Consider the following 25707-nt stretch of genomic DNA (forward strand, 5'->3'; position numbering starts at 1 on the left):
GTCCTTCGGCGGCGCAGCCGCAGTATGGCCTAGCGGGAGCGGCGGCGGCGACGGGCAGAGGGGAGGGCCCAGGCAGAGAAGCTCAATTCGGCGGCTGCGAGGAGGATGACGGCAGAAGGGCCCGAGGCTCCCGCCAGTCCCGGCGGAAAGGGGCTCCCGGGGGCCGAGGCTGGTGAGAGGAGGCCGGAGGGGGGCGGGCTGGGCAGCCAAGCAACATAGTTGGAGCCTCCCTCCTCCCTGGCCGGCAGGGAGGGAGGGAGAGGAGCTGCTTCCTTTGAAACCCGGGAAATTTAAGGGATATCATCAATAAGGGACAGCAGCGGGACACAGCGCTGGGATAAGGGAGTTTCCCACCAAATAAGGGACGGTTGACAGCTATGGTCTAGCACCCACCAACTCCTAACAGTATGCTAAACCACAACATTCTGATTGAAATGTTCATTGTTGAAATGTTGAATACTTACCTCTACAGTTTTCTTACATGTGTCTAAAGCTAGCGAGAGATGTTCTTTTTAGGACGCCATCCTATGCTTGTTTACTGCTAAATCCCACTATTAATTCTACTTGCCAGGTAAGTATGCATAGGACTGCAGCCAAGCAGAGTAATCTGAATTAAGTTTGCTTGAAGTTAAGCCCCTCTTGGTTCAGTTATGTTTACATTCTTGTGAGTGGATTTAGGAATGCAGCCTTACAGTACAATCTTGTGCTAGGAGTAAGCTCCATTGAATTAGATTGGCACTTACTTCCAAGCAAATATACATAGGCTTATGCTGTTACATAAGAGTGTGCTGTAGTGAGCTTAACTTTCCCCAGATTGTGGCATGTGGACTGAGCCTTACAATAGAAAGCTGGTGTGGGATTCTACCAGTAACCAGGTTACCACTACAGGTGTTAATGCAAACAGCCTAGCTTCGCCAAACTGTAATGAATGAACAATACATGTCTAGAAGTATCTGATACCATGACTTGGCATCAGCTTTGGAGGCTGGGAGTCTAGTGTTCTGTAGCAGGAGAAAGTCCAGTGTAACAGAATCCTACTTTGTATATTCCGAGGCGAGGCCTGGTAAAGCGCCAAGGCTGAGGCCTTCTTCCATTAGCCTGTTTAACACGAAGTCAGATAAGATTACATAACAAGCCATTTAGGGGTGATGCTGTCATAGGTTCCAAGATGCTGGAAGGTTTTGGAGCATGCAAGTGTGTTCTGAGACCCTTCCACAATGTCTGCAGGTTGCATTGCCTGCTTGAATGCTCACTGAAAGGTGGGACAAGAGAGGTGTTTGCTTTGCTTATGACAATTCCCTTTAGTTCACCCTCATCCTGTCAGTACAACGGCAGCCATAGAAACTCCTCTGACACCAGACTAACAGGGAGCAAGTCTGCTCTATATGCAGCGGAGAGAGAGACTGGGGCTGTCAAGCTCCTCTGGCACTTGTGTGCCTGGCAACGTGCTCATCTGTCATCTCCTGGGTGATGCTACATGCTGCCCTGAAGGTCTAATCGGCTCTCAGCCTTGACCCTCCTGCTGCGTGGGTTTGTTTCTGGCTATTGCTTTTTTGCTTTTTATTTTTTTTAATCTGGAGCTTGGCAGACTTGTTTATAAGAGGGAGGAGAGGCATTATCCCTCCCTTTTCGAATATGAAATGGAAATGCCACTGCATGGAGCTTTTAAGTGGCAGATCTGAAGTCTCCCTGGTTGTGCTCCCGCACCCCAAAATGAAGCTAAAGTGTGACATTCAAGGGGCATCTGTCAAAGTGGCATAGCCCTAGCTGAGAAATCTCCTTAGAGTAGAACAAGACATTGAAAGAAGACGAGCTTCACCCATCTTCCTGGTAAAATGTGTCATTAAGTCAGGGTGACCAAGGTGGCCTCCAGATGTTGGACTGCACCTCCCATCGTCTCTGCTGATGGGTTGATGGGAGTTGTAGTCCGGCAACATCTGGAGGGCACTACATCGGCTAAACCCTGCATTATGCTAATTTCGTTTGGCTGTGTTTCCCTAGCCCTGCCTCACATTGATTGTCTGTTGGGGTAGGAAACATGAAGAGTAATATCTCCTCATGCAGAACTGAGGAGAGGGGAGAGAAAGACCTGGATGGCATGGTGGCAGCCCTGCATCTTTTCCAATATCTAATTCTGCCTGGAGGGGATTTCATGCCGTCACCTGGGTTCTGAAGACAATTTGCACAGCGGTGCAGTGTCTTTGCCTTGCCCAATGCGCTTAACAGCTGGCCTGAGGCCTCCATGTAAAAGTTCAAGTTCATTCCCCCTTAAAGTGAAATGTTCCTTTTGCATGTATGTCCCTTTTTAATAATTCGTCAGGTATTCCACCACCATGCAAAGAGGATTCCTAGTTCAGGGTAGAAGTCTAAGAGAATGATCTTTATTATTTGCTGAGTGACTCATCCCAGAGTTCATACTGGCTCATGCCAGGCTGCAAATAAGGTATTGCTACTGCCAGTGCTTTTTTTTTTCTTAAAAAAATGTTTAGGGGTACTCTCATTTTGACTCAAGAAAATCACCCTTTTATAGTTCGAATCGGGGAAAATAAATACAGTAAATGGACAAAAGTACAAAGAAGATGCATTACCTCATATCACACAGCTGACAGCCCACAGTAACTTCCACATTGGCATGAGGTTGTGTGCACTAACACCTTCCCAATTCCTCTGTAAAACACCACACATCCACATTCCACACTGTTTCACATATTAAACACTCACTTCCGTCTGAGACTCAGGAAACACCGGGAAAGGAAATGAAGACGCCATCGGGGGTAGCAATGAAACTGACGATTCACTGTGCTAGAGAAGAAACTATTTTTTTTATATAAAAAAAGTTTTTTCTCCTGTTAGATTCACAAAATGTTTAGGGGTATGCGTACCCCCAGAAAAAAGTACTGGCTACTGCTATGTAGGCAGAGCAGTTAGGAGAGCAGGCTCAGAAAAGAGCAAAGAGCCCAAGTTATGAAGAATGTTGCTCAGCGCAGCAACTGGGAGAGAGCTCCTGTGGCCAACTCTCTCATGACTTCATAAATAGCTGCATTTGTGCTTCCTGAAGTAACACCTATATAGTCCGCCAGCCTTGCCTTGGAGATCTAATGAATCATAACCCCACTCCTTAGTACTAGCTTTTGCAAGATCTCTTCATGTGAGAGTTATACCTGTTCACACTTGCTGGGATGATACTTACACTTACTGTACTCACAGGAGTCCAGTTTATAACCCTTGAGTGAGTGAGTAAGGCAGGCATATCTCGACGTTCCTGGACCCAAGGGAGTAATATTATATACCTGAAGTCAACACCTGTGTGCTTGACAAGCAGCTATAAAAGCTAGATGCTCTACAGACAGTAAAAAAAGTAAAAGAAAACAGACCCTGCCCAAATTGTCTTACCATCTAATGTAGATGCTTGTTGGTCATTCTCGGGCTACTGTGTCTCTCTCTTGCTTACATGATCATATATTCCAGAATGAAATAAAGACTAGCCAAAAGCCCCAGACCTTGCCCTGGGATGTGGACTATCTTGCAACTCCAGTTTCTGATTTAAATCTTAAATGGGCAAGCAGCTTGCAAGCTAAGGTGAGTTCACAGGGTAATTGATCATATAAATACACAGTTGCCATAGCTGCTGGCAACAACCCTGAAAATGACAAAAGTATTAGCACTTCTATCTTGCTTACCTTAATGTATTGGCCCTGATCTGACTAAGAGTAATGGTGCTTATGCTCCATTTAAATCAGAGGGACAAGATAGCCGTGGCTACTTAGGCCCCATTGATTTCAATGGGACTGAAGAGTGGCTAACTTTAGTTGGGTCCAGGCAGAAGTATTTATCATAAACCACATGGAGCACTTCAGTGAGGACATAAACTAGGTTTCTAAAGTACCTTCACTTTGAGATGAGTATAGCTGATCAGAGTTGTTCAGAACAACCATCTGCCTTCTTGCAAAAGTAAGTGGTTTTAAGAAGCGAGGATACTTAAGAGATATCAAGTGAGCATTTTTGAGAGAAGTGAGGACCCAAGTGAATGGTGCCAAGCCAGGTGGTGAGATGTGAAAAATAATTCAGGTTTCTAGCTTTGCTACCAGCCTAAAACACATGTTTCAAGATACGAAGGAAAGACCGGCAACCTCAGTGCTCCAACTGCCAGGACACAAAGTACACTGCAGGTAAGGCTGACTGTTACCTATCCATCCTTTGAATAAAACAGACTAAGAGACTTGTACCTCCAAACATGGATGGCCCACATATGGCCCAGAGCATTTGGCTTCTTCCCTGCTGCTTTGTGTCCCTAGCCACTCCGCCCCCTTCTCCAACTTGAGGATGTGCCTACCCATGCAACACACTGCCACTTTGCATGGAATAACCGCCAAGTCTGAAACAGTGGTACCTTGCTTGGCACTTGCAGAGGATAAGGTGCTGCTTTGGATTTGGCTGCTTCTGGCATGTATCCTGTGAGGATGAGAGAATATGCCAGCTCCGACATCCTGCAGCTGCACTGATCGGTGCCTGGTCCAAGGATGTGTTGCGCGATTCAGGCAAAAGAAGGCACACGCATACCTTGACCAGCTTCTAATCTATTTGCAGACCATGCCTCCTTGACTTTGCATTTGGCAACCCCCCAAAAATGAACACAAAGCAGATAGAAAATAGATGAAACCCTTAGAAATTAAGCTTGATCAGATTTGTAAAGCTGCCGTTCTGCACGAAGGGTTTTAATTTAATGCCCCGGTAATTTGTAATTACACACTGTAAAGTATTCTGATGTGGGTGGTTCAGGTGGTGGTGTACGCTTGCCACTCGCCAGGATCTACAAGGTGTGACCTGGAAATCTACAAATGCTTAGGAGCTGGCAATCTTTGAGAGGGGAGGAAGATGCCGACTTGAGCCAATGCCATTTGCAGGAGGTTGGTTTGATCATCTCTGCTTTATGGTCTTGAAGGTGAAATGTCCATCAAAGAGATCAGAGAACTTTTATTATAGGCCATTTTGTGCTTCACATCCTGTGTAGGGCATACTCTCATTGTAGGCCTTAAGAGAAGGACAGAAGAATGATAAAAGACTGGACACCCCAAGTGAGGTGAGAGTATGTGGTATCTACCCTAGACCAAGCTTGGAGAGGGACACAAAATGGCCATTGGAAATCACGTAATATGTTGTCATTTGTTTTCTTAAGGTTATGTTCCTTTCCCCTGCTCTCAGGTGTATGAAATAAATCTGTCCCATTTTCAGGCTGGAAGAGGAAAAGCCAGATATCTGCTTGTTCTTAGTCTTGTAGCTTTTCATGGACCCTTTCCCCTGCAACCTAGCACAGCAAAGCACATTGAGCCAATAAATAACACTGTCAGAGGAGAAATTGGAGACCAGATATGGGACAGAAGTAGCCAATGGGGTGCCTCTACAACAGTACCAAACAGGAGCAGTCCATCTGAGCAGTGAGAACTTTCATTTTGTGCCTTAAGACGTGCAACTGTCCATAACTTTTGCCACTTTGGGGGGTAGGGGAACTGAAGTCTGCCCCAGGCATGGAACAAATAGTTATAACACTCCTCTCACCCACCTCATCTCTTCCAAGATGCAATCTGTTTTGAGTGGCGGGACATTGACGTTATCTCAATGTTTTCCCCAGCTCTCAATATTTTGCCTGAATGTGAATGACATCTGCAACTAGAGCACATAGGAATGACACAACATATTCTGGTGAGATGTTCCTGAAAAGAAAATTGGATCAGTTGATTACTTTACTGTGGGGAAATTGAGCTCTTGAAATATGTATGCACTACAGTATTTGCAAGTGATGGTGCCAAGAGTATATTTTGTCATTTAAATTTGAGCATATTTTTTTTTGTAAAGAGTGAGAGGGAATGTGTGAATCTGCCACAGTATGCAAGAGGTTTGTAGGTGCCTTCCTCACTTAGTAACTATCCTATTTCACAGGGCTGTTACGGGGACCAATTATAAAGTCCCTTGTGCAGTAAGAAGAGAAGTGCCTCAGCTGTTAGTTTTTGAATTAAAAACCTAAAATTTCTCTAAGTGGCCATTTGAGCTACTGACCTGATCCAGACTCCGGATACAATCGTAAATGATGTGGATATCTGTTGGAGCTTCTCATTTCCTGTTTGTAAATAATAGAGATCAAAAGCTTTTCAAAGCCAGCTGCTGGCTTGTAATGAAAATAATAGTTTTGCTGTAGGGAAATGGAGCCATTTAAATGTTTGTGCTCCATTCACAATTCAAGGCACTACAAAGGTCATCAAGTCCCACTTCCTTCATTGCAGGAATCTTGTGTGTGTGTAAATATATATATATATATATATAGAGAGAGAGAGAGAGAGAGAGATGTTAAATGGTTTTTAATAATGGTTTCTGGGTTACAAAATTGCATACAAACATAGGAATCTTTTGCCCAACGTGGAGCTCAAACTCTTGACCCTGAGATTAAGAGTCTCATGCTCTACCGACTGGTTGCTCTTACTCTGTATGAAATTTTCCACTCAAACTGTCATTTTTGATACTAAAGCACTGTGCTTCACTAGATAACATGAGAGGCTGTTGACCCTCTTGTAAATATATATGGGGTCAAGCTTCTATTTGCATATGAAATGGGAACATGCTGCCTTCAGAATGCATTCCAACTTCCATTATAATTAGGAAGCCTAAGTGGATATTTTGTGCTTACTGATTCTGCTCTGTTTTATTTCTGAATTACCCACCTTGAGCCCTTGGGAAGGTGCCGTGGTACAGAAGTTTGAATAAGGCTGTGTGCACAGTCCTGTTTACTCTGCATCCAGCTTGGTCCCACCAGTGGTTGGAGAAGCAATGCTAGTCACAATCCATACCTATCCTGATGTTTCGTATGAAAAACTCTGGGCTTTCTATATGTTTCCCCTAAGCCAAATTCAATCTGAACTGAGAAAAATAGCAACCCAGCTGTGTTTTAAGCTGCTAATGTGTACACAGTCTAAATAAACAGCCCTTTAAAATAATCTGATTTGAGAGAGAGAGTAGCCAATAGTTGACTACCTTGGTTCTTGGAACTGAGAATGACTGTGAAATCTGACAATGCAAAGAAAGAGAAGTAAGGAGAGAGAGAGAGAGAGAGAGAGAGAGAGAGACAGACAGACAGACAGACAGACAGACAGACAGACCACCTTTTCATTTACCAAAGGAGTGCTCAAGGTAGCCAACATCCTACAAGATACAATAAAACAAGCAACAATTAAATGTTAAACTGAAGCAGCACCAAGCAGGCCAATTAAAAGAGGTTAGAATACAAAACTTAATGGAAAACCCAATGGAAAAACAAAATGGTCTTACTCTAATAAATATGCAATGGCATTAGTGGATGGGTTGTTCAAACAGCTAACCAAATTCCTTGTTTCAGCCTTCCCCAACCTGGTGCCCTCCAGATGTTTTGACTACAACTCCCATCAGTCTCAGCTAGCACAGGTGACCTGCCTTGGAACAATGAGAGTTGTAGTCCGAAAAAATCTATAGGAGACCAAGTTGGCAAAGAATACCATGTGGTTTCTGTAACTGCACCTTTTCACATACAGTGGTACCTCGCAAGACGAATGCTTCGCAAGACGGAAAACTCGCAAAACGAAAGGGTTTTTGGTTTTTTGAGTTGCTTCGCAAGACGATTTTCCATATGGGCTTGCTTCACAAGACGGAAACATATTGCAAGTTTGTTTCCTTTTTCTTAAAACCGTTAATACAGTTGCAACTTGACTTCGAGGAGCAACTCATAGCACGCGGTGTGGTAGCCTTTTTTGAGGTTTTTGAAGACTTTGGTGATTTTTGAAGCTTTTCCAAAACTTTTCCGACACCGTGCTTCGCAAGACAGAAAAAACCGCAAGACGAAAAAACTCGCGGAACGAATTAATTTCGTCTTGCGAGGCACCCCTGTACATTTGATGTGGGCAGGCTCAATAGTTTTTTGGTCTGCATCAACTGAGAATAATGTAAACTCTGATGCAACTAGGTTTTAAAATGGCACATTTGTCTTGGTAAAACCAATACACTTCCATGCAGGAGTTTGCAAGATTTTTAACATAACTTTTGCAAATATGATTCTCTGAAAATTTTTCCAGTCTTTCTTTTTGTTTAAATATTTTTGCCTGATTGCTTCCTCTTTCTCAAGCTGCATCCCTGGTGCCTGGAGCAACAGAACATTTTAAAGTAAGAGCTTTCACTTAATCTTAATGATAGAAGCTGAGGGCTTTGAATAGATTTGATGTAGTTTAAAAGCCATTATTAAATGCTTGCTTTGCCTTGTACAATGGGTTCTGTTTGCCTTAAATTAAATGTGTTGTAATGTTCCCATTTATATCTTCCAGGCATGTAGAGTACCCACACAATGATTGCACTGGGATTTATTTATTTTATTCTATATTTTTGGCCCACTTTTTGAGACATAAATCCTCTCCCATAGCAATTAAAATTCACTACACAATGAATTTTACCTAAGTGGAAATCTGATACATGCCCTTCTCTCAAGCCCATAAGCTTTTGAAAAACAATATAATGACCTAGATAGTAATGCTGTGTCCAGAATTGCTTCCTGGTGGGCTTATTCAGTCATACCCAGTTCTGAACCTTAATTCTACAGGCATGGGCATAGCCAGGATTTTTGTTTGAGGCGGGGCAGAACTTCAGTTATGTATTATTATTGAGGTTTATTGATTTAGGGGGGCAGCTGCCCCTCCCCCTGGCTACACCCATGTCTACAGGTGTGTGGTTGTGCTAATGGATCAGGACCTTAAGCTGTGAGGCTGCTCCAGCCAGGGCCGTCTTAACCATTGGTGCTAGGGGTGCCCGGCAACCGGGCGCCGGGCTCTCAGGGGCGCTAGGCCTAGAGTCCGGGGCCAAGCGTTGGAGCCCAGGGAAGAGCCAGCGACAGCTGAGTGGAGCAGAGCCTGTCGGAGCTTCGCGGGCGGCTCTTCCATGGACTCCAATGCTCACCCCTGAACTTGCGCCGAGCCACCTCTCTGCTCCGCTGGGCTGTCGGCTATTGCCCCAGCTGCATGGTGGCCAACTGTTTCAGCCATGCCCAGAGTGCCATATAATGTTGTGGGTGCTGCAGGATGCAGTGGCGTAGCGTGGGTTGTCAGCACCCGGGGCAAGGCATGTAATTTGCGCCCCCTAACCCCTAACCTGCCGCCGCTGCCAGCTTCTTCTTGCTGCTGCCTGGTCTGGTCTGGTGTGGTTCTCTCCCGCGCTCAGCACTGCGCTGGGCGGCCGCTGCACTGTCCCTCCCCCAGATAGTCCCTCGCTCTCTCTCCGCACCGCACGCCTGGCACCCCCCCCCCTCCACAGTGGGCGGCGACCCAGCGGCTTGGATCGGATTCGCACAGCCAGCACTGCAGTGAGAGAGAGTGAGTGAGCCAGGTAGGGGCAGAGAGCTGAGAGTGCGAGCGCACCCCCCCAGATGTTGCGCCCAGTGCGGCTGGCCCCCCCTGCACCCCCACGCTACGCCACTGGCGGGATGCATCCTGTTGCGTTCGCCAAGCTGCAGGTTCCTTTGCTGGCTTTTCCACTGTTGGCGCACGCTCCTAGCAAGCGGCAGCAGAGGAACCATCTCCAGACGGGATCCACTGCGTGCCAACGGCAGCAACAAAACCCGATAAATAGGAGTGCATGGATCACCTAGGGGTATTGGGCGGATCTTTGCACCCCAGCGCCGCATATGCTTAAGACGGCCCTGGCTCCAGCTTTAACAGAATCAGGACCTGGGTTTTCTGAACACAATGCTCCTATCACACAGACTAGCACAGTGGGATGGGTGGCAGGGGTGAGAATGAAAGATCAAATCAAATCAAATGTTGCTGCTTCACCTTCGGTTTGTTGCTACCTCTCATGTACAAGAAAGGGAAGGGAACACGCAAGCAGAGTCCGAAACTAATATGATGTCTGAGCATCCATTTTAAAAAAAAGTTTAATACAAGATTCCTTTCCAACTTCTGTGTTCCCCTGTTAGGAATGTTATAGCCCATGGGTGTCATAAGCAAGCAGTCATAAGATCTACTGGCAAACCCGAGGCTTCTTCATAACTTGGGGCAAAACAGCAATCTTAAACAATGAAGGGAGGTTTGTTTAAGGAAAAGCAAATGGAACATAAAATCAGACTCATAAAATAAAACACAAAACAGTCCACTAGTTTAGCCGGCCCTGGAGGGGCTGGGGGATGTCATGGTAAGGGAGACATCTTTTTTTTTTTTTTTTTTTAAAAGACGTTACTACTACATTGGCAGTACGTGTTGTTCCTCTCAGCCAGAGAACAAAGCAACTGTCTTGTAAAAGAGGGTCTCTCTTGCAACAGCATTAGGCCATGTGGGCTCCAAATACGTCTCTGTGCCGTACGTACTATACTTGCACTCGTCTCCCATCGCATGGCTTTCATTGGCTGTTTCCCAAGGTTCTAAAGGCACGGGAAGAAGGAGAGGAATATTACCTGTAGTGAATGACTGGAGGGGGGTTAAGGGAATGTATTCGTGGGGATGGGGATGAGAAGGGTCTTGTGTGTGACAGCTTTAGTCTGCTGGTAACTGTAGGGAAAAGAAAGGAGGAATTGGGGAAGAGAAAGTTGGAGCTGGCTGGGTGTAAAGGTGGTATTTGGAGGAACAAAAGAGAATATAGAAGATAGTGTAGAAGGTAATAATAATAATAATAATAATAATAATAATAATAATAATAATAATAAATTTTATTTATACCCCGCCCTCCTCAGCCAAGACCAGGTTCAGGGTGGCTAACACCAGATATAAAACAATTGATTCAAATACAACTTTAAAAACAAGATTAAAATACAACATTAAAATGCAGCCTCATTTCAGCAGAAACTCAAAAACTTTTTTGGGGATGAAAACGTCAAGTCTTCACCAAGGCTAACTATCCAGTGGTCTTATGTGGGCCAGAAAAAAGCCAAGGAAAGGACCAGAGGCGGAGGAAGGTGGGGGTGGTTCACCCCAGGTGTCATCGCTGAGGGGGGTGACATTTGGCGCACCACCCGCCTGCAACTCTCAAGCCGTCAGGGGAAGGGGGAGCCGCGCCACTTTGCCGGCGGCACCCCCCTTCCCCCTTTGTTTTGACAGCTGGGGGAGGCTTGGACAGGCGGAGTACCGAATGTCCGCCATCGGCGGATTGCTCCGCCCCCATTAACAGCTTGTTCCGCCCCTGGCTGCAGGGTACGTACGCCACTCTGTGCACCCGAGCGGCTATCCCGTGCCTGGGAGGGCACCCTCCATGCGCTGCCCCCCTCAGGAGCGCCCCTGCGCCCCTCAGGAGTATACCCACCCTGGGCAGCACAGGCATATGCTCTGCTGCTGGGTAGGACACTTTTAGGACTCTAGGAATGGGGGTGGGGGGAATCTGGAGATGGTGTGGAATTGGGGTGGAGGCAGGTGGAAGTTGGTGGTGTTGAAGTGGGCATTTGCACTGCCATGAAGGAGCAAGAGGGGCATTGGGCGAAATAAAGGGGAATGTGTCTGTGCCCCCTCCTCCTTGCTGTACTCAAATTTCTCCTACTTCCATTCCAGATGGGTGGGTAAAGGTAAAGGGACCCCTGATCATTAGGTCCAGTCGCGGACGACTCTGGGGTTGCGGTGCTCATCTCGCTTTACTGGCCGAGGGAGCCGGTGTACAGCTTCCGGGTCATGTGGCCAGCATGACTAAGTCACTTCTGGTGAACCAGAGCAGTGCATGGAAAAGCCGTTTACCTTCCTGCCGGAGCGGTACCTATTGATCTCCTTGCACTTTGACGTGCTTTAGAACTGCTAGGTTGGCAGGAGCTGGGACTGAGCAATGGGAGCTCATCCTGTCGCGGGGATTCAAACCACCGACCTTCTGATCGACAAGCCCTAGGCTCTGTGGTTTAGACCACAGCGCCACCCGCATCCCCACAGCTCCACCTGCGTCCCATGGGTAGGTATAAATAATAAAATAATAGTAATCATCATCATTATTATTCTTCAGCTACCTCATATGAGAGAGATGAAGGGTGCAGAACCTCAAATGTTCCATAGTACCCTCACACAATGCATTTCACTCCAGGTGTTTACTTCAATATGAAGTTCTAGATTCAGTGTTGTAATTTAGAGTGGATATTTTATGAACAAGCAGACCACCACCCACATATGTACAACATTCATCAACTGAACTTTACTGTCACTGAACAAGCCAACTGACAGGCTTGCACTGAAGAGTCTGTTCATCTTAAACATCTATTGTCATGGAGTGGGTGGGTGTGCAAAGGGGACTGCAGAACAGGAGAGGAAAGGAGGCGCAGAAATGTGACTGGTCTGTGTGCAAAGGGGAATCTCAAAAAAGGAAGGGGGAGGGGAAGGGAAAGGGGGTGGGGTGAGCATGGGTCCAAAGAAGGGGGGGATGCAAAAAAGAGAAAAGGCAGAAAGTGAATCGGGGTAAAGATGAAAGGAAGGGTACAGAATGGGCTGCAGGATTGGAGATGGTGGCTTCCTAATTGGGTGGAAGGTGCCTGGTAGTTGCAATGTGTGGAAGAAGGAAGATGCAAGAGGTTATATTGGGGATGATCTGTGTGCAAGGAGGGGGTTGCACAAAAGGAGGGGGCTTTTCTCTTCTCATTCCAGCAGCAAAAGCATTTAAAAAAAGATTTACTTTGTTCAGAAGTACTACACAAAATACCGTATTTTTTGCTCTATAAGACTCACTTTTTCCCTCCTAAAAAGTAAGGGGAAATGTGTGTGCGTCTTATGGAGCGAATGCAGGCTGCGCAGCTATCCCAGAAGCCAGAACAGCAGGAGGGATTGCTGCTTTCACTGCGCAGCGATCCCTCTTGTTGTTCTGACTTCTGAGATTCAGAATAATTTTTTTCTTGTTTTCCTCCTCCAAAAACTAGGTGCGTCTTATGGTCTGGTGCGTCTTATAGAGCAAAAAATATGGTGCATTATTTATTTGCCTTGAACCCTAAATGGACAACAGTTTGGATCATGTGGCTTGCCTGGCATTCTTGCAATTGATTCAGTAGTACTCAAGGCTAAGTAATCTGAAGGTTTGAAGTCCTGTTTGAGCATCCAGAGGATTAGCTGTAAGAGGCTGGCTAACAGTGATCGGGAGCCTGAGGACACTTTAGCTTTAAATGTTATGTTGAAAATATTGGAGGGAGTGGACAACACTGAAAAAAGCATTGTCTAATACTTTGGAAAAGCAGTCTGGGTACTGGGCGAACTGGTTTCAAGCCTTTGTTCTGTTGCTAGGCACTTCACTTATGTGTTGCATTTTTCTCCAGTTAGAGCTACTTGCAATTATTTATTTTTTTTAAAAAGAATTCTTTAGCCAACAGCAAAGAGAACTCCTGCCTAGCATGAGATGGTACTATTTGTTTTATACCCCTGGTTTCTGTAAACCAACTGGAAAGTAGATAAGATGCATAATGTATTCCGAATCACCTTTGTTGTGTTTCCCCATTTTTCCAATGCAGCATTCCTCTCCTTTGAAGGAAACAATGCCCTGGCTATGGCCAAATGCAGGCTGCACAAACTGTTCTCTTTAGCCCCCAAACATTGGAGCCGTTTGTCCCACTGTTAAGCGTCAGGCTATGCTGCAAAACTATATACAGGTCAGTGCATAGAATCAGTGCTTTTTTTCTAAAAAAAATGTTTAGGGGTAGTCTCATTTTGACTCAAGAAAATCACCAGGAAAGGAAATGAAGCTGCCACTGGAGATGGTAACAACAAAACTGACCTATCACTGTGCTAGATTCCAATTCCTACTTCACACATTAAACGCTCGCTTCTGTCTGAGACTCAGGAAACACCGTGACAGAAAATGATGCCGCCATTGGGGTAACAACAGAACTGATGATTCACCGTGCTAGAGAAGAAACTATTTTTTTTTTTTTTACTTCTTTCTTCTCCTGTTAGATTCACAAACTGTTTCGCGGTATGCGTACCCCTGCATCCTCCCAGAAAAAAAGCACTGCACAGAATCATAAAGTTGAACTAGTCCCGTCCCTCCTGATTCAGGAAATCTGCTGCCTACAGCACTGCAGTTAGGTGGCCATCCAGCCTCTGCATAAAAACCCCTAACGAAGGAGAGACTGCTACCTTCCATGCCAGCCTGCTCTACTATTGAACAGCTCATACCATCAGGATGGAGGTTCTTGCTGACGTTTAGCCTAAATTCCTTTGTAAAATAATTTATTTATTTAATTTATATACTGCCCCTTACCCGAAGATCTGAGTAGTTCACAAAATAAAAATACAAGATAAAAGCACAAATAAATAGAACAAAAACAAAGCAATAACACTCTCCCCCCCCACCAAAAAAATAAAAAAGCTGTAGAATATTGCACAGTTAAAGGCCTGGTTGAAGAAGAATGTTTTCACTTGGCATCTAAAGATGTATAATGAGGGCGCCAGGCAAACCTCCCTGGGGAGAGCATTCCGCAAAGGGGGAGCCATCGCAGAAAAGGCCTGTTCTCATGCTGCTACCGTCCGATCCTCTCGTGAAGGAGGCACACAAAGAAGGGCCTCACATGATTGTAGAGTCCATATTTTCCAGGTTACAATTTTGCTGACTGAGGGTGATGGGACTTTGGTCTGAAACAGTTGAAGGGACTAAGCTGGCAAAGGCTGTTCCTCACACATTCATTTCCCATAAACTTGTAGCAAGACCTGTTGCTCAAGCACCTTATAATTATGTATGGATTACGGGGACAAAAAGATTTTATTTAGCCATTGGAAGGGGAATTATTATTTTTTTAAAAAAAGCTTTAGTGTTCAGAGGTGCTGAGGCAATACTGGTTGCTGGGTAGCAACAGTATTCCTCCAATTTATTTGACTCTCATAAACCTTCACTTTTACTCCCCTTCTACTCTTTGCTTGGTTTCCTAACAGCTATCTTTTCAACTGTGTTTTCTGACTCTACTCAGTTGTTTTCATTATATTATCCCACGTTGTAACCTCTACTGCTGCGTACTTTTGTCAGCCTGTTTTTTTCAGCCAGTTATTTTCTTGTTGTAGAATCATAGAATCATAGAGTTGGAAGAGACCACAAGGGCCATCGAGTCCAACCCCCTGCCAAGCAGGAAACACCATCAGAGCACTCCTGACATATGGTTGTCAAGCCTCTGCTTAAAGACCTCCAATTGTAATATTTTCCCATATAATCTATATTTAATATCCAGTCCTCTTTTAAATTATCATATTTATTTCTTAATCTATTTGTCATGCTGGCAAGTTCTATATATTTTAAGGTGCCATCCTTCTCATGATGGTACTTTGTCCTCCACTTTTGTGCTACCAGAATTCGGGCAGCTGTGGTTACATACATCCATAGAATAATTTGATTTTTGGGGATCAGGTTCAGCTTTGAAGTGTGATCAGTGTTCAAGGTTTTGATGACATCTTTTTCATGTGGAGTTCTTCAACTTGCATATCAAAATCTTTCTGTCCAAAATATTGGAAGGAGATATTTCTGCAATATTTCAAGACCTTTTTGACTGGAGGAGAGAGATTAAAGTTTATTGATCACAACATACTGGGTAGTTTGTCACCGTGCAGAAATATGCGTGCCTGAGAAGTGCTGTCCTATCCACATACTTGTGAGTAAACATGGCTGGACTGCAACCTTGATTCAAAAGCAGCAGCATGCATCAAAACACTAGGATGCTTGCACCAGTGGAAGCTGAACATGTGAACATGCCCTTTAGACTCCTGAAGGACTTCGAGCCTTCTCTTGGCAGGGATGCAGAAAGCTTCACTTACGTGTTTCGGACTTGTTAAAACCACAGAGTGGGGCCTGGGGGGAAAGCTGGATTCCTTTGACTTAAAGGTGGGAGGCTGGCAACGTCGGAGCCTGAGTTGGGCGCTGCCCCTTTAAGAGCTCCTCTTGCCTTGATCTTCCTGCTGGGAGCTGGGAAGGTGCTGCCGCGGCGAGGAGGAGGCGGCGAGGCGAGGCCAGAGTTGGCCCTCGGAGATCAGACCCGGGATTGAGGAAGGCAGGATCCCACCCTCTCTGCGGCTGCTGCGAGCAACGGTATGGCGTCCCCCTGGGGCACCCGGAGTCCACTTCAGGCCAGGCGAGGGGATCTTCCTCAAGCCAACCACGCGGCGCCCTAAGGAGTAAGTAGCCAAGGCGCGGACTCGGCGCTTCTGCCTGGCGCAACCGATCCCGCCATGGGAGCGCAAGTCTCGAGCGCAAGGGGGATCTGAAGTGCCTCGCGAGCGGATCGAGCCTGGGATCGCCGCGGGATCCGGGCCGCCACCTGTTGCTCGGAGCGCACAGCCAGCCTCGCCGCGCGTCCGGGAGGGGGCGGCGGCGGCGGCGTCTCCTGCTCTCCAAGCGGCGCTGCGCCTCCAGTTGCGCCTCTCCGGGAAAATGGAGAGCGACGGACTTTCCAGCGCGGACCAGAAGCTGATCCGAGAGAGCTGGGAGAAAGTGAACAGCAGCCCCATCGAGCACGGCTTGGTCTTGTTTACCAGGTAAGGGGGAGAAGGGAGAGGGGCAGGCTGGGCTTGGTTGGAGGGAGCACGTGCGAGGCCAGATGCCGGAGGAAGATTGGAAGGGGGAATCGAGGATCTGCCCGGGAGAATCAAAGAGCCAGGTGTGTCTCCACGACGCCTGAAGTGGGGACGGTCCTTTGCAAAGCAGACCATCTTGACCCAACTTGGTTTCACAGCTTGAAAGACTCCGGTGAGAAACTTTGTTCCACCTTCTCCGCCACGATCTTTACGCTCCATATTCCCAGAGTCTCCATGCTTAGATTTGTTGGTGGTGAATCTCTGCCGGGAACGAGCAAGCTCCTTCTAGCAGGGGTTTGGTTCCTCTTCACACATCACAGGGGTGGGACGTCTGAAGTGGTGGCGGGGAAGCGGGCAGATCGTGTGTATTGGTTATGCGAGTGCAGACCTGCTTGGTTATTTGCAGGTGATTTATATATGACACAGGTGACAGACTTGCTTCCAACATGGAAGTGTTTTCCTGTGCAGCCAAAGTGTAATAGGTGAAGTAAAGGGCCTCTCTTTCTAAATTAGCTTTTTATATATATAAAAAACCACATTTATATATCCCTATTCCATGTTGGTGCCTAACATGAGCGCTTTCTAGGCTTGAGAAGTATACCTGCAGGTCACATATACACCTCTGTGCTGGGGCTCTTCTTGTCCCAGAAGTGCAGGGCTGGTTTCTGTTAGTTTCTAATGAGGGAGAGGGGCCCCATCTTCTCTAACCCCCCACTATAAATAAAAATTTAAACCACAAACAAAAATACATATATATATGGGGGGAATGAGCTGTATACAATAAAATTAATAGAAGACAAAAGCCTAGACAATATTTAACATTATTTAGAAAGGATACTGAAGTCTACATTTAATATAAATAAAACAACATTGAAATAGATTAATTAAATACTTTCTCTTTCTTACATCCCCCTCCCCCCGAGCCACCAGGACTTGACTTGAGCTAGAGCTTGTTGCTAATACTGTATTTGCTTTCATTTCCCTGGAGTACCCCTAGAATATGCGAAGTAATGAGTGCCACTGAGCATGTGCAGAGCGCCTTTTAATAAACACCAGTCAGTCACAACAAACCCATGTAAATATGTGATGGATAGTTAAGGTGGCAATTCTGTATGAGCTTACCTGAATGTAAGTCCCAGACACATATAGGCTTGTGCTGCAAGGCTTCTGGGTCAGAAAGAGGGGACTCCTAGACAGGCTTGAGTTCCAGCAGCACTTTTTTCATTTCAGAAAATGAAGCGTTAGATGAGTCCAGACAGAGCAAAGAGCTTGTGCAGTCCTGTGAAGGCTTACTTTGGCTTAAGCTTGGGCAACATAGCACCTCTATGGGTTCAAAGGGTGCAAGTATTGATGTGATTTTCATATGAAACTCCATGAGGATTAAAGGTCAGCAAGCTGTTTAAAAAGACAGGCCAAGAACACAGGAAGAAGGTTGTGTGAGCTCTAAGTCTTCCCTTTGATATCTTCTTATCGTTGTGGCAGATGAGAGTTTTCTCTCAATCAGGGAGTAGCTCCACAGTCCTCAGCTCTGCAGAGTGTATCAGAGCGGCTTCCTAATTGCATGTGACATGGCAATCACGGGAGCCAAGGCCAGGCCTGGCCCTTGGGGAGAGGCTTGATTCATTCCGGGATCAGTCCCAGGGCAGAGGAAATGGTGCATGCGAGAGAACAGCTGAGTGCCCGGGTGCATGCCATTAACCCTGAAGCTGAGGAGTACAGAGCTGGGAGACGCAGATGGGACAAACGCTTTGAGCCTCTGGAAGGCCGTGCTTGGTTTTATAGGAAGCAACAAACTTTATTCCTCCATTCACAGAGGAGTTTGTGCAGAGGCTGCTCTGCAGCCAATGTTCACCCACCTGCTCCCAGCCACTCTTTAACTTTCCATTGTATAGACAGGAAAATCGAGGCAGGTAAGCGTGGCGTTTGCTCAACATGGACTAAGGAGAGTCTATAGTGTGAAGAATGGGATTTGGAACCTAGGAAGCTGCCCTATACAAGTGACAGATCTTGGCATCTCAAATTTCAGGGGTGTCCTTTGCAATGCCAAAATCCGGTGTCCCCTCGCCTTCTGTTAGATCTCATAGTTGCAGTGTCCCAGAAGCTTTGCACCTGGTGTGACCAGACCTGTTGTGCTCCCCTAGTTCTGCCTTTCATACAAGGTCAGATCATTTGTGTACTTGTCGACACGTGGCTGGCAGTGGCTGTCCAGGATCTTGAGCAGAGGTCTCTCACATCACCTCCTATCTGATCCTTTGTTCTTTTTAATTGCAGACATAATAAATTGAACCTCCAGCCTTTAGCATGCTCTACCCCTGAGCTATGATCCCTTCTCCTACACAGAGAACAGAACTGTTTATCTGCTGCTTGTGTGTGGTGGATGGCAGCCTGGCCATTGAAATTCCACTTGCTTTGTCTGACTTTGGGACTGTTAGATTTTAGTTTCTAAGAATCAAAGTCCAACCAGTGGCAGAGCTTCATGCCCCAGCACCGGGGTGGGGGGCGGAGAGCAGGTGGGGGCGGGGCTGGCATGCATCCTGCGGGCGTGGTGCTCAGCGCGGGCAGGGGGGGAGCCACGATGGCACCCCACCAGTATTTCACTGCCAGGGGCAAGGTGCTCCCCCAACACTCCTCTTCCTCTGCCAGTGAGTCCAACACAGTCAGCTCCAGCTCCCCATGTAGAATATGGATGGGTGGAGCTGGTAATATAAAATGGGCAATGCAATGTAGGTAAGGTATCCTTTTAAAGTGTTGTGCAAACAGCTTCTGGAAATTCTCTGCTCTGTTTATAGGAGATTTCTCCTGCGGGAAGATAAATTATTCTTTAGTAATTTTTCAGGGGTGGGGCTGACTATTGGCAGTGAGGGATGGAAGCAAAGCTTCTTTCTTTTCTGCCAAGGGTGTGTGTGTGTTGATACTACAAATGGCTGCAGGATCTGTGTTGGTCGAGTCACCATTTGCCTTTTCCACAATGAATTGTTTTCTCAGTAAAAAAATGCCTTATGGGAAACTGAATAGCTGTAGTACTCCTCCATTAATTAATAAACACACAACTTTGTTTCTCTGGGCCAAATGCAGTAAAACCCACTCAATGAATACGAAGACGAAATTATCAGAGGGTGCTTAAAAGTTTGGAAGGGATGCACAAAGCTTCGGAAGGAGTAGACAAATGAGAAAGTGACAGGTTAGCAGGGCTGAATTGTGTTCACATGGGTTCTTCAAGAGTTCAAAGGTAAAATTGTTAACTAAGGTATGTAATTTAAAATCAGCAAACTTTTCCAGCTGAAATGGTCATTGTAGCACCTGTATTTTCAGCAGGAACCAGGAAATTAGAACCCTTCCAGACAATTCTATACTGTATTGTGCAATATGATGGAAATCGTTATTAAGACTAGTTTATCTATTGATTATGTAACACAACAAAACTCATGGAGGAAGAATTGGCTTGGTGTCTCCAAAGAGATGTCTTGCTTCACTAACCCCTTTAAGTGTGTTGAGAGTATCAACAAAAATGTAGAGGGGGTGGTTAGCCGAACATTGCAAACATAGGCTTTGTGTTTGTTTTTAAGAGAGCTTTTTAGCAAACACTCCTTTCTGTGGAAAGTCAACAGTCAGAAATGCACCCTCTTATGCATTCAAACATCCTCTAGTTAAAATCCAGAAAGCTGTGGTTAGGAATACAGGCATTTTTCATCATAGAGGAAAGCAAATTATATGGAGTGAGGCTGGTACTGTTTAGATTATTTAATAATTATCTAGAGTCAGTGACAGAGCTACCTTGTGCATGACACAAAGTTATTAATAGGATGTTACAACTGCAATGAGCATAGATGTGTTGTTGATTGTTTAAAAAACAGATAAAGTGGCAAAGTACAAGCCTACCAGTGACCATTGTCTATGATGGCCTAAACAGACTGTCTACATTCCGTGGCGTAGCTGCTAAGAGTTTGAGCGAGGAACGCTCTGGTTCAAATCTCATCTCTTTTACTTCATAACTCTCAGCCTCCCTTCTGCAGCATGTGGATAATACTGGCCTACCCTACTGATTGTTGTAAATGTTGTTGAGGTAGGCTGGTATTCTCCTCATGCTGACAGGTAGTATTATGAAGTCTTTGTTGCAATTTTTTATTTTGCTGCAAACCGCTTTATAGCCCCTGTCTGATGGACGACACCAGTCTCTTGCATTACCTTGACTTTGAAGGATTGCGAGTTTTGAGTTCCTGCATGGAGCAAACCATTCTTTGAGATACCATTACATGTTTTATACCACTGTATAAAATTGTTCAGCGAATAGCAGAGAGCAGAATTCAGGCCGGTATATGGAACGATATTGCAACAGATTCTCGTTCATCCTTATTAGTCAGGAGAGATGTGTACCATATAAATAGGAAAAAAAGGGTTCCTGTCAATCTAGGAGGTGAATTACCAGAGAGATGAGCTTAGGAAGGCAGTCAGGGTTGAAAGGGCACCAGGGATGACATGCATGTGTGAAATGCAACCTGGCAACGAAAAGCTGATGTGGATTTTGGGCTGTGTCGGGGAATGAAGAAGGGAGAGTCTAATCTCAATGCAGTCTGGAGGTGAAGACCCTTTGAACGTTGTGTTAAGAGACTGTGGTTAGTGGGTATTTTGACTGTGTATGTTGGTGGGAGGCGCAGAAGGGCAGAACAGATCCTACCGAAGGGAGTTTGGAAACAGACAACAAAACAAGTCATTGCTACGAGAAGAACTGAGGATGTTTTCAAAACATCTTATGCTCTTTTGCGCAAGGGTGGTAACTTACAGCGGCTGTGGTGGAGTAAATGGTGTGTGCTAAACTCAGCTTTTTTTTCAGAGAAAAGCTTGGTGCTGGCGATCTTCCAGTGCTCTTGCAAAATGCTTATGATGTTCTCAGGTTTTTCTGCTATCCAGGTCTTTGTCACTTCACACATCTTTCTCTCTGTGTGTGTCTTTCTGTCTCTGCCTCTCTAAAACAGCCAGTCTTCGACCCCCTATTATTGCTACGATCTAGCAGTGTGATGCTACAGCACAATAAATGGAGATTGCTGTTTATACCAGGAATGAATGGACCCTTCCCCATTTCTTAAACACATATTTGAGTGGGACGTTTCTACATGCTCAGTTGAGAAACTGGCTTCAGTCCCACTCCAAGCATAAGAGCACCATGAGATGAGCAAGGGGAAAGGGGCGGTGGCAGACCTCCATTTGCACTGCCTTCCCCTCCTGGACAGGCTGTGCTCGCAGGGAGAGCTCAAGTGACTGGGAAGTAGTAATGAAACAATTAAAGCATTTTGAAATTTGTTTAAAACAAGTCCAATACAGATGGAGATTGGGAAAGATTGCTACCTGAAATGCTTGTTGATAGGGGAACATTTTCAGCAGGCAACAGAGATGGTGCCTGAGAGTTGTGCTGGCTCTCCATTTTTCTTTCCCAGAAACCAACTGTAAAGGGACAGGGGAAGTTGTACCGAGAGAAGAAAAATGCCCTGGGTGGTAATCAACTAAGTTTTACTCCGTGTATACCTATTGGAATTCATGAATATTACTAAAGCCTATTCATTTCAGTAGGTCTACTTTTGGAATAAAACCTAGTTGAGTACCACTCCTTGTCCTCTGTTGTACCTGGTTTGTTTCCCTGAAGGCAGGCTGGGCATGAGGGGAGGCTGTACAAGAGATGAGGAATACATCCTTTCCTCCCCTGACATCAGCCTTGTCCTGTGACTGGCTTGCTTTCTTGGGCCTCTCCAGGAGCCAGTGGCGTAGCGTGGGGGGTGCAGGGGGGGCCGGCCGCACCGGGCGCAACATCTGGGGGTTAGGGTTAGGGGGCGCAAATCCACAGGTTAGGGGGCGCATATCCACGGGTTAGGGGGCACAAATTACTTGCCTTGCCCCGGGTGCTGACAACCCACGCTACGCCACTGCCAGGAGCTAAGATGTTCCATGAGGATGGGAAAGAGAGATGGGATGGGATGTCTGCCCGATTTGTATGGAGGCCAAATAATTGTTGGGTTGATGTCTTTCAGGCTTTTTGATTTGGACCCTGACCTCTTGCCCCTTTTCCAGTACAACTGCAGGAAGTTCTCTACTCCTCAGGAGTGCCTCTCATCACCTGAGTTCCTGGAACACATTAGAAAGGTGAGAGGTGTAAAGGAGTCCTTCTGGTAACTGTCTTCAACTATAGCAAAGGCTATGCTGGCAAGTGGCAGTGGGGGATCCTGCTTAGCGTGTTTGGCTAGGGCCTGGGAGGGCTGGGCTCAAATCCCTACTCTTCCATGAAGCTCTTGGGGTCAAAGGAGCTTGTTGAGTAAATCTGGGCCAGTTGTTCTCTCTCAGATGGACCTACCTTACAGGGGATCAAATGGTATACAGGTGACCTCGCACATTTTCCTGAGATGCTTGGAAGAAGTTTGGTGTAAAAACTGTAGTCGACAAATGCAGCTTCAAAACTCTCTTGCTCTGCCCCAACAGCCCTTTGTGTATCCTCTTCACCAAGAAGTATCATTTAACACAAAGTCAGTAAAATTATAATAAGCTATTATTTATTCTACACTGCCAGGGAATGGGGAAATATTAATTGGTGCCTGGTGCTTCCTAGCTGAACTATTTAAAATTTTAAAAGATGATGCTGTTAAGGTGCTACATTCAATATGCCAGCAAATTTGGAAAACTCAGCAGTGGCCAGAGGATTGGAGAAGATCAGTCTACATCCCAATCCCAAAGAAGGGCAGTGTCAAAGAATGCTCTAACTACCGCACAATTGCACTCATTTCACACGCTAGCAAGGTTATGCTTAAAATTCTACAAGGCAGGCTTAAGCAGTATGTGGACCGAGAACTCCCAGAAGTGCAAGCTGGATTTTGAAGGGGCAGAGGAACCAGAGACCAAATTGCAAACATGCACTGGATTATGGAGAAAGCTAGAGAGTTCCAGAAATACATCTACTTCTGCTTCATTGACTATGCAAAAGCCTTTGACTGTGTCGACCACAGCAAACTATGGCAAGTTCTTAAAGAAATGGGAGTGCCTGATCACCTCATCTGTCTCCTGAGAAATCTCTATGTGGGACAAGAAGCTACAGTTAGAACTGGATATGGAACAACTGATTGGTTCAAAATTAGGAAAGGAGTACGGCAAGGCTGTATATTGTCCCCCTGCTTATATGCAGAATTCATCATGCGAAAGGCTGGACTGGATGAATCCCAAGCTGGAATTAAGATCACCGGAAGAAATATCAACAACCTCAGATATGCAGATGACACAACCTTGATGTCAGAAAGTGAGGAGGAATTAAAGAACCTATTAATGAGGGTGAAAGAGGAGAGCGCAAAATATGGTCTGAAGCTCAACATCAAAAAAACGAAGATCATGGCCACTGGCCCCATCACCTCCTGGTAAATAGAAGGGGAAGAAATGGAGGCAGTGAGAGATTTTACTTTTTGGGGCTCCATGATCACTGCAGATGGTGACAGCAGTCATGAAATTAAAAGACGCCTGCTCCTTGGGAGAAAGGCGATGGCAAACCTAGACAGCATCTTAAAAAGCAGATACATCACCTTGCCAACAAAGGTCCGTATAGTTAAAGCCAAGGTTTTCCCAGTAGTGATGCACGGAAGTGAGAGCTGGACCATCAAGAAGGCTGATCGCCGAAGAATTAATGCTTTTGAATTATGGTGCTGGAGGAGACTCTTGAGAGTCCCATGGAATGCAAGAAGATCAAACACATCCATTCTTAAGGAAATCAGCCCCGAGTGGTCACTGGAAGGACAAATCATGAAGCTGAGGCTCCAATACTTTGGCCACCTCATGAGAAGAGAAGACTCCCTGGAAAAGACCCTGATGTTGGGAAAGATTGAGGGCACAAGGAGAAGGGGACGACAGAGGACGAGATGGTTGGACAGTGTTCTCGAAGCCACAAACATGAGTCTGACCAAACTGCGGGAGGCAGTGGAAGATAGGAGTGCCTGGCGTGCTCTGGTCCATGGGGTCACGAAGAGTCGGACACAACTAAACGACTAAACAACAACAGTGCTTCCCATGTGTTTTGATGATCTGAACTACTTGTATGACATGAAGGACCACTGTTGTCTAAGAGGTACCTGTAAAAAAATTACCTGGGGTGGAAAGTCGTGTGCATGAATCTATCCTGATTACTTTTCTGCGTGCAGAAAATGCATTTAAAAAACTAATATAAATCTATTAACTGTATTAGATTAGGAATGAGTTTAATCACATTTAAATTAGATTTAGCTTAGCAGAGCAAGCAGGAAGGACAAGTATGAGCTTAACTCCAAGGGTGTGTTAAGAAAATATTGAGACAAGGGACTCTACAGGGGTATAAGCAACCTTTCTTTTCTGACTGACTTTTGACCTAGCTGTGGGCTGGTTTTAATAGAATGTTTTCTGCTGCATGCCTGGTGTTTGGTGTTTGATTATGACATGTTTTTAATTTGTTTTACTTTGTCCCTTTTGATGAATTTTCTTTTCATTAGCTGCATTGGACAATGCTTTGTTGGAAAGTCAGGAAAGAAATACAAATATAGAAATAAAATAAATGAGGTGGTTTGATAGGGTGTTTAGATTGTCAGATTAAAAGAGAACAAGTTTAGTCTAGCTCTCCCCCACCCCCAAGGATGGCTAGTCAGGTTTTATTTATTTTTCAGCATTTTTGTCCTGCCTTTCTGCAAAATAGGGTGGCAGAGTACAAACTGTGAAGAGATGAGCTAAAATTTAGTTGAAACAAACAGTCTGTTGGACAAGCAAATAAGAGGATGATGTTGGTGCAGAAACCAGTAGCAGTCAAAGATCAGCCTCAGAAAACACTATCTTTAAAAAGCCTGGTGAAGAAGGAAAGTCTTAGCTGCTTTGTTGAAAAGCAAGCAGCCATGGGGCCAGGTGAGCCTCTTTTGGCAGAGTGTTCAACTGTCTGTATCCCAACACTGAAAAGGCCCTGTCCCTTAGAGCCACCTGCCAGGCTTCAGACTCAAGTAGGCCAGGAGACATCCAACAAGAGCCTCAGTAGATCCATGCCCTCCAACATTTCTCTGATGAAAATAGGGATGCCCTAAGGAAAAGCAGGATCAAATCAGAAACCGAGACAGCTTCTGTAAATCCAGGACTGCCCCTGAAAAATAGGGACACTTGGAGAGTCTGTAGATGATCATAAAGGTTAGGCATGTGGGTGGAAAGAATTCTCCAGATGCTCTAGTAACAG

General features: G+C 45.6%; 2 protein-coding genes and 1 long non-coding RNA gene across 3 annotated transcripts in view; 2 read left to right on the forward strand and 1 right to left on the reverse strand.

Moving 5' to 3' along the window:
• POMT2 (protein O-mannosyltransferase 2) overlaps positions 1–14290 on the forward strand; it is a 51378-nt gene extending 37088 nt beyond the window's left edge. The window contains exons 22-24 of the transcript XR_014525796.1: positions 5630–5700; positions 8144–8181; positions 13457–14290. The gene's annotated coding sequence lies outside the window, so the exon portion shown is untranslated. The remainder of the gene's footprint in view (positions 1–5629; positions 5701–8143; positions 8182–13456) is intronic.
• On the reverse strand, positions 1–18976 carry LOC310707286. The gene is made up of 4 exons (XR_014526417.1): positions 17622–18976; positions 6714–6864; positions 5561–5711; positions 1–5031 (listed from the first exon to the last, which is right to left on the reverse strand). It is a non-coding gene; the product is annotated as an uncharacterized lncRNA (long non-coding RNA).
• The window catches only part of NGB (neuroglobin), a 15304-nt gene continuing 4890 nt past the window's right edge, over positions 15294–25707 (forward strand). The window contains exons 1-2 of the mRNA XM_083503700.1: positions 15294–16460; positions 22520–22631. Of these exons, the coding sequence (XP_083359826.1) occupies positions 16357–16460; positions 22520–22631 (216 nt within the window). The 5' untranslated portion in view covers positions 15294–16356. The remainder of the gene's footprint in view (positions 16461–22519; positions 22632–25707) is intronic.

This window comes from Podarcis liolepis (genome assembly GCF_965112155.1).
Source record: "Podarcis liolepis genome assembly, chromosome: 1".
NCBI lineage: Eukaryota > Metazoa > Chordata > Lepidosauria > Squamata > Lacertidae > Podarcis > Podarcis liolepis.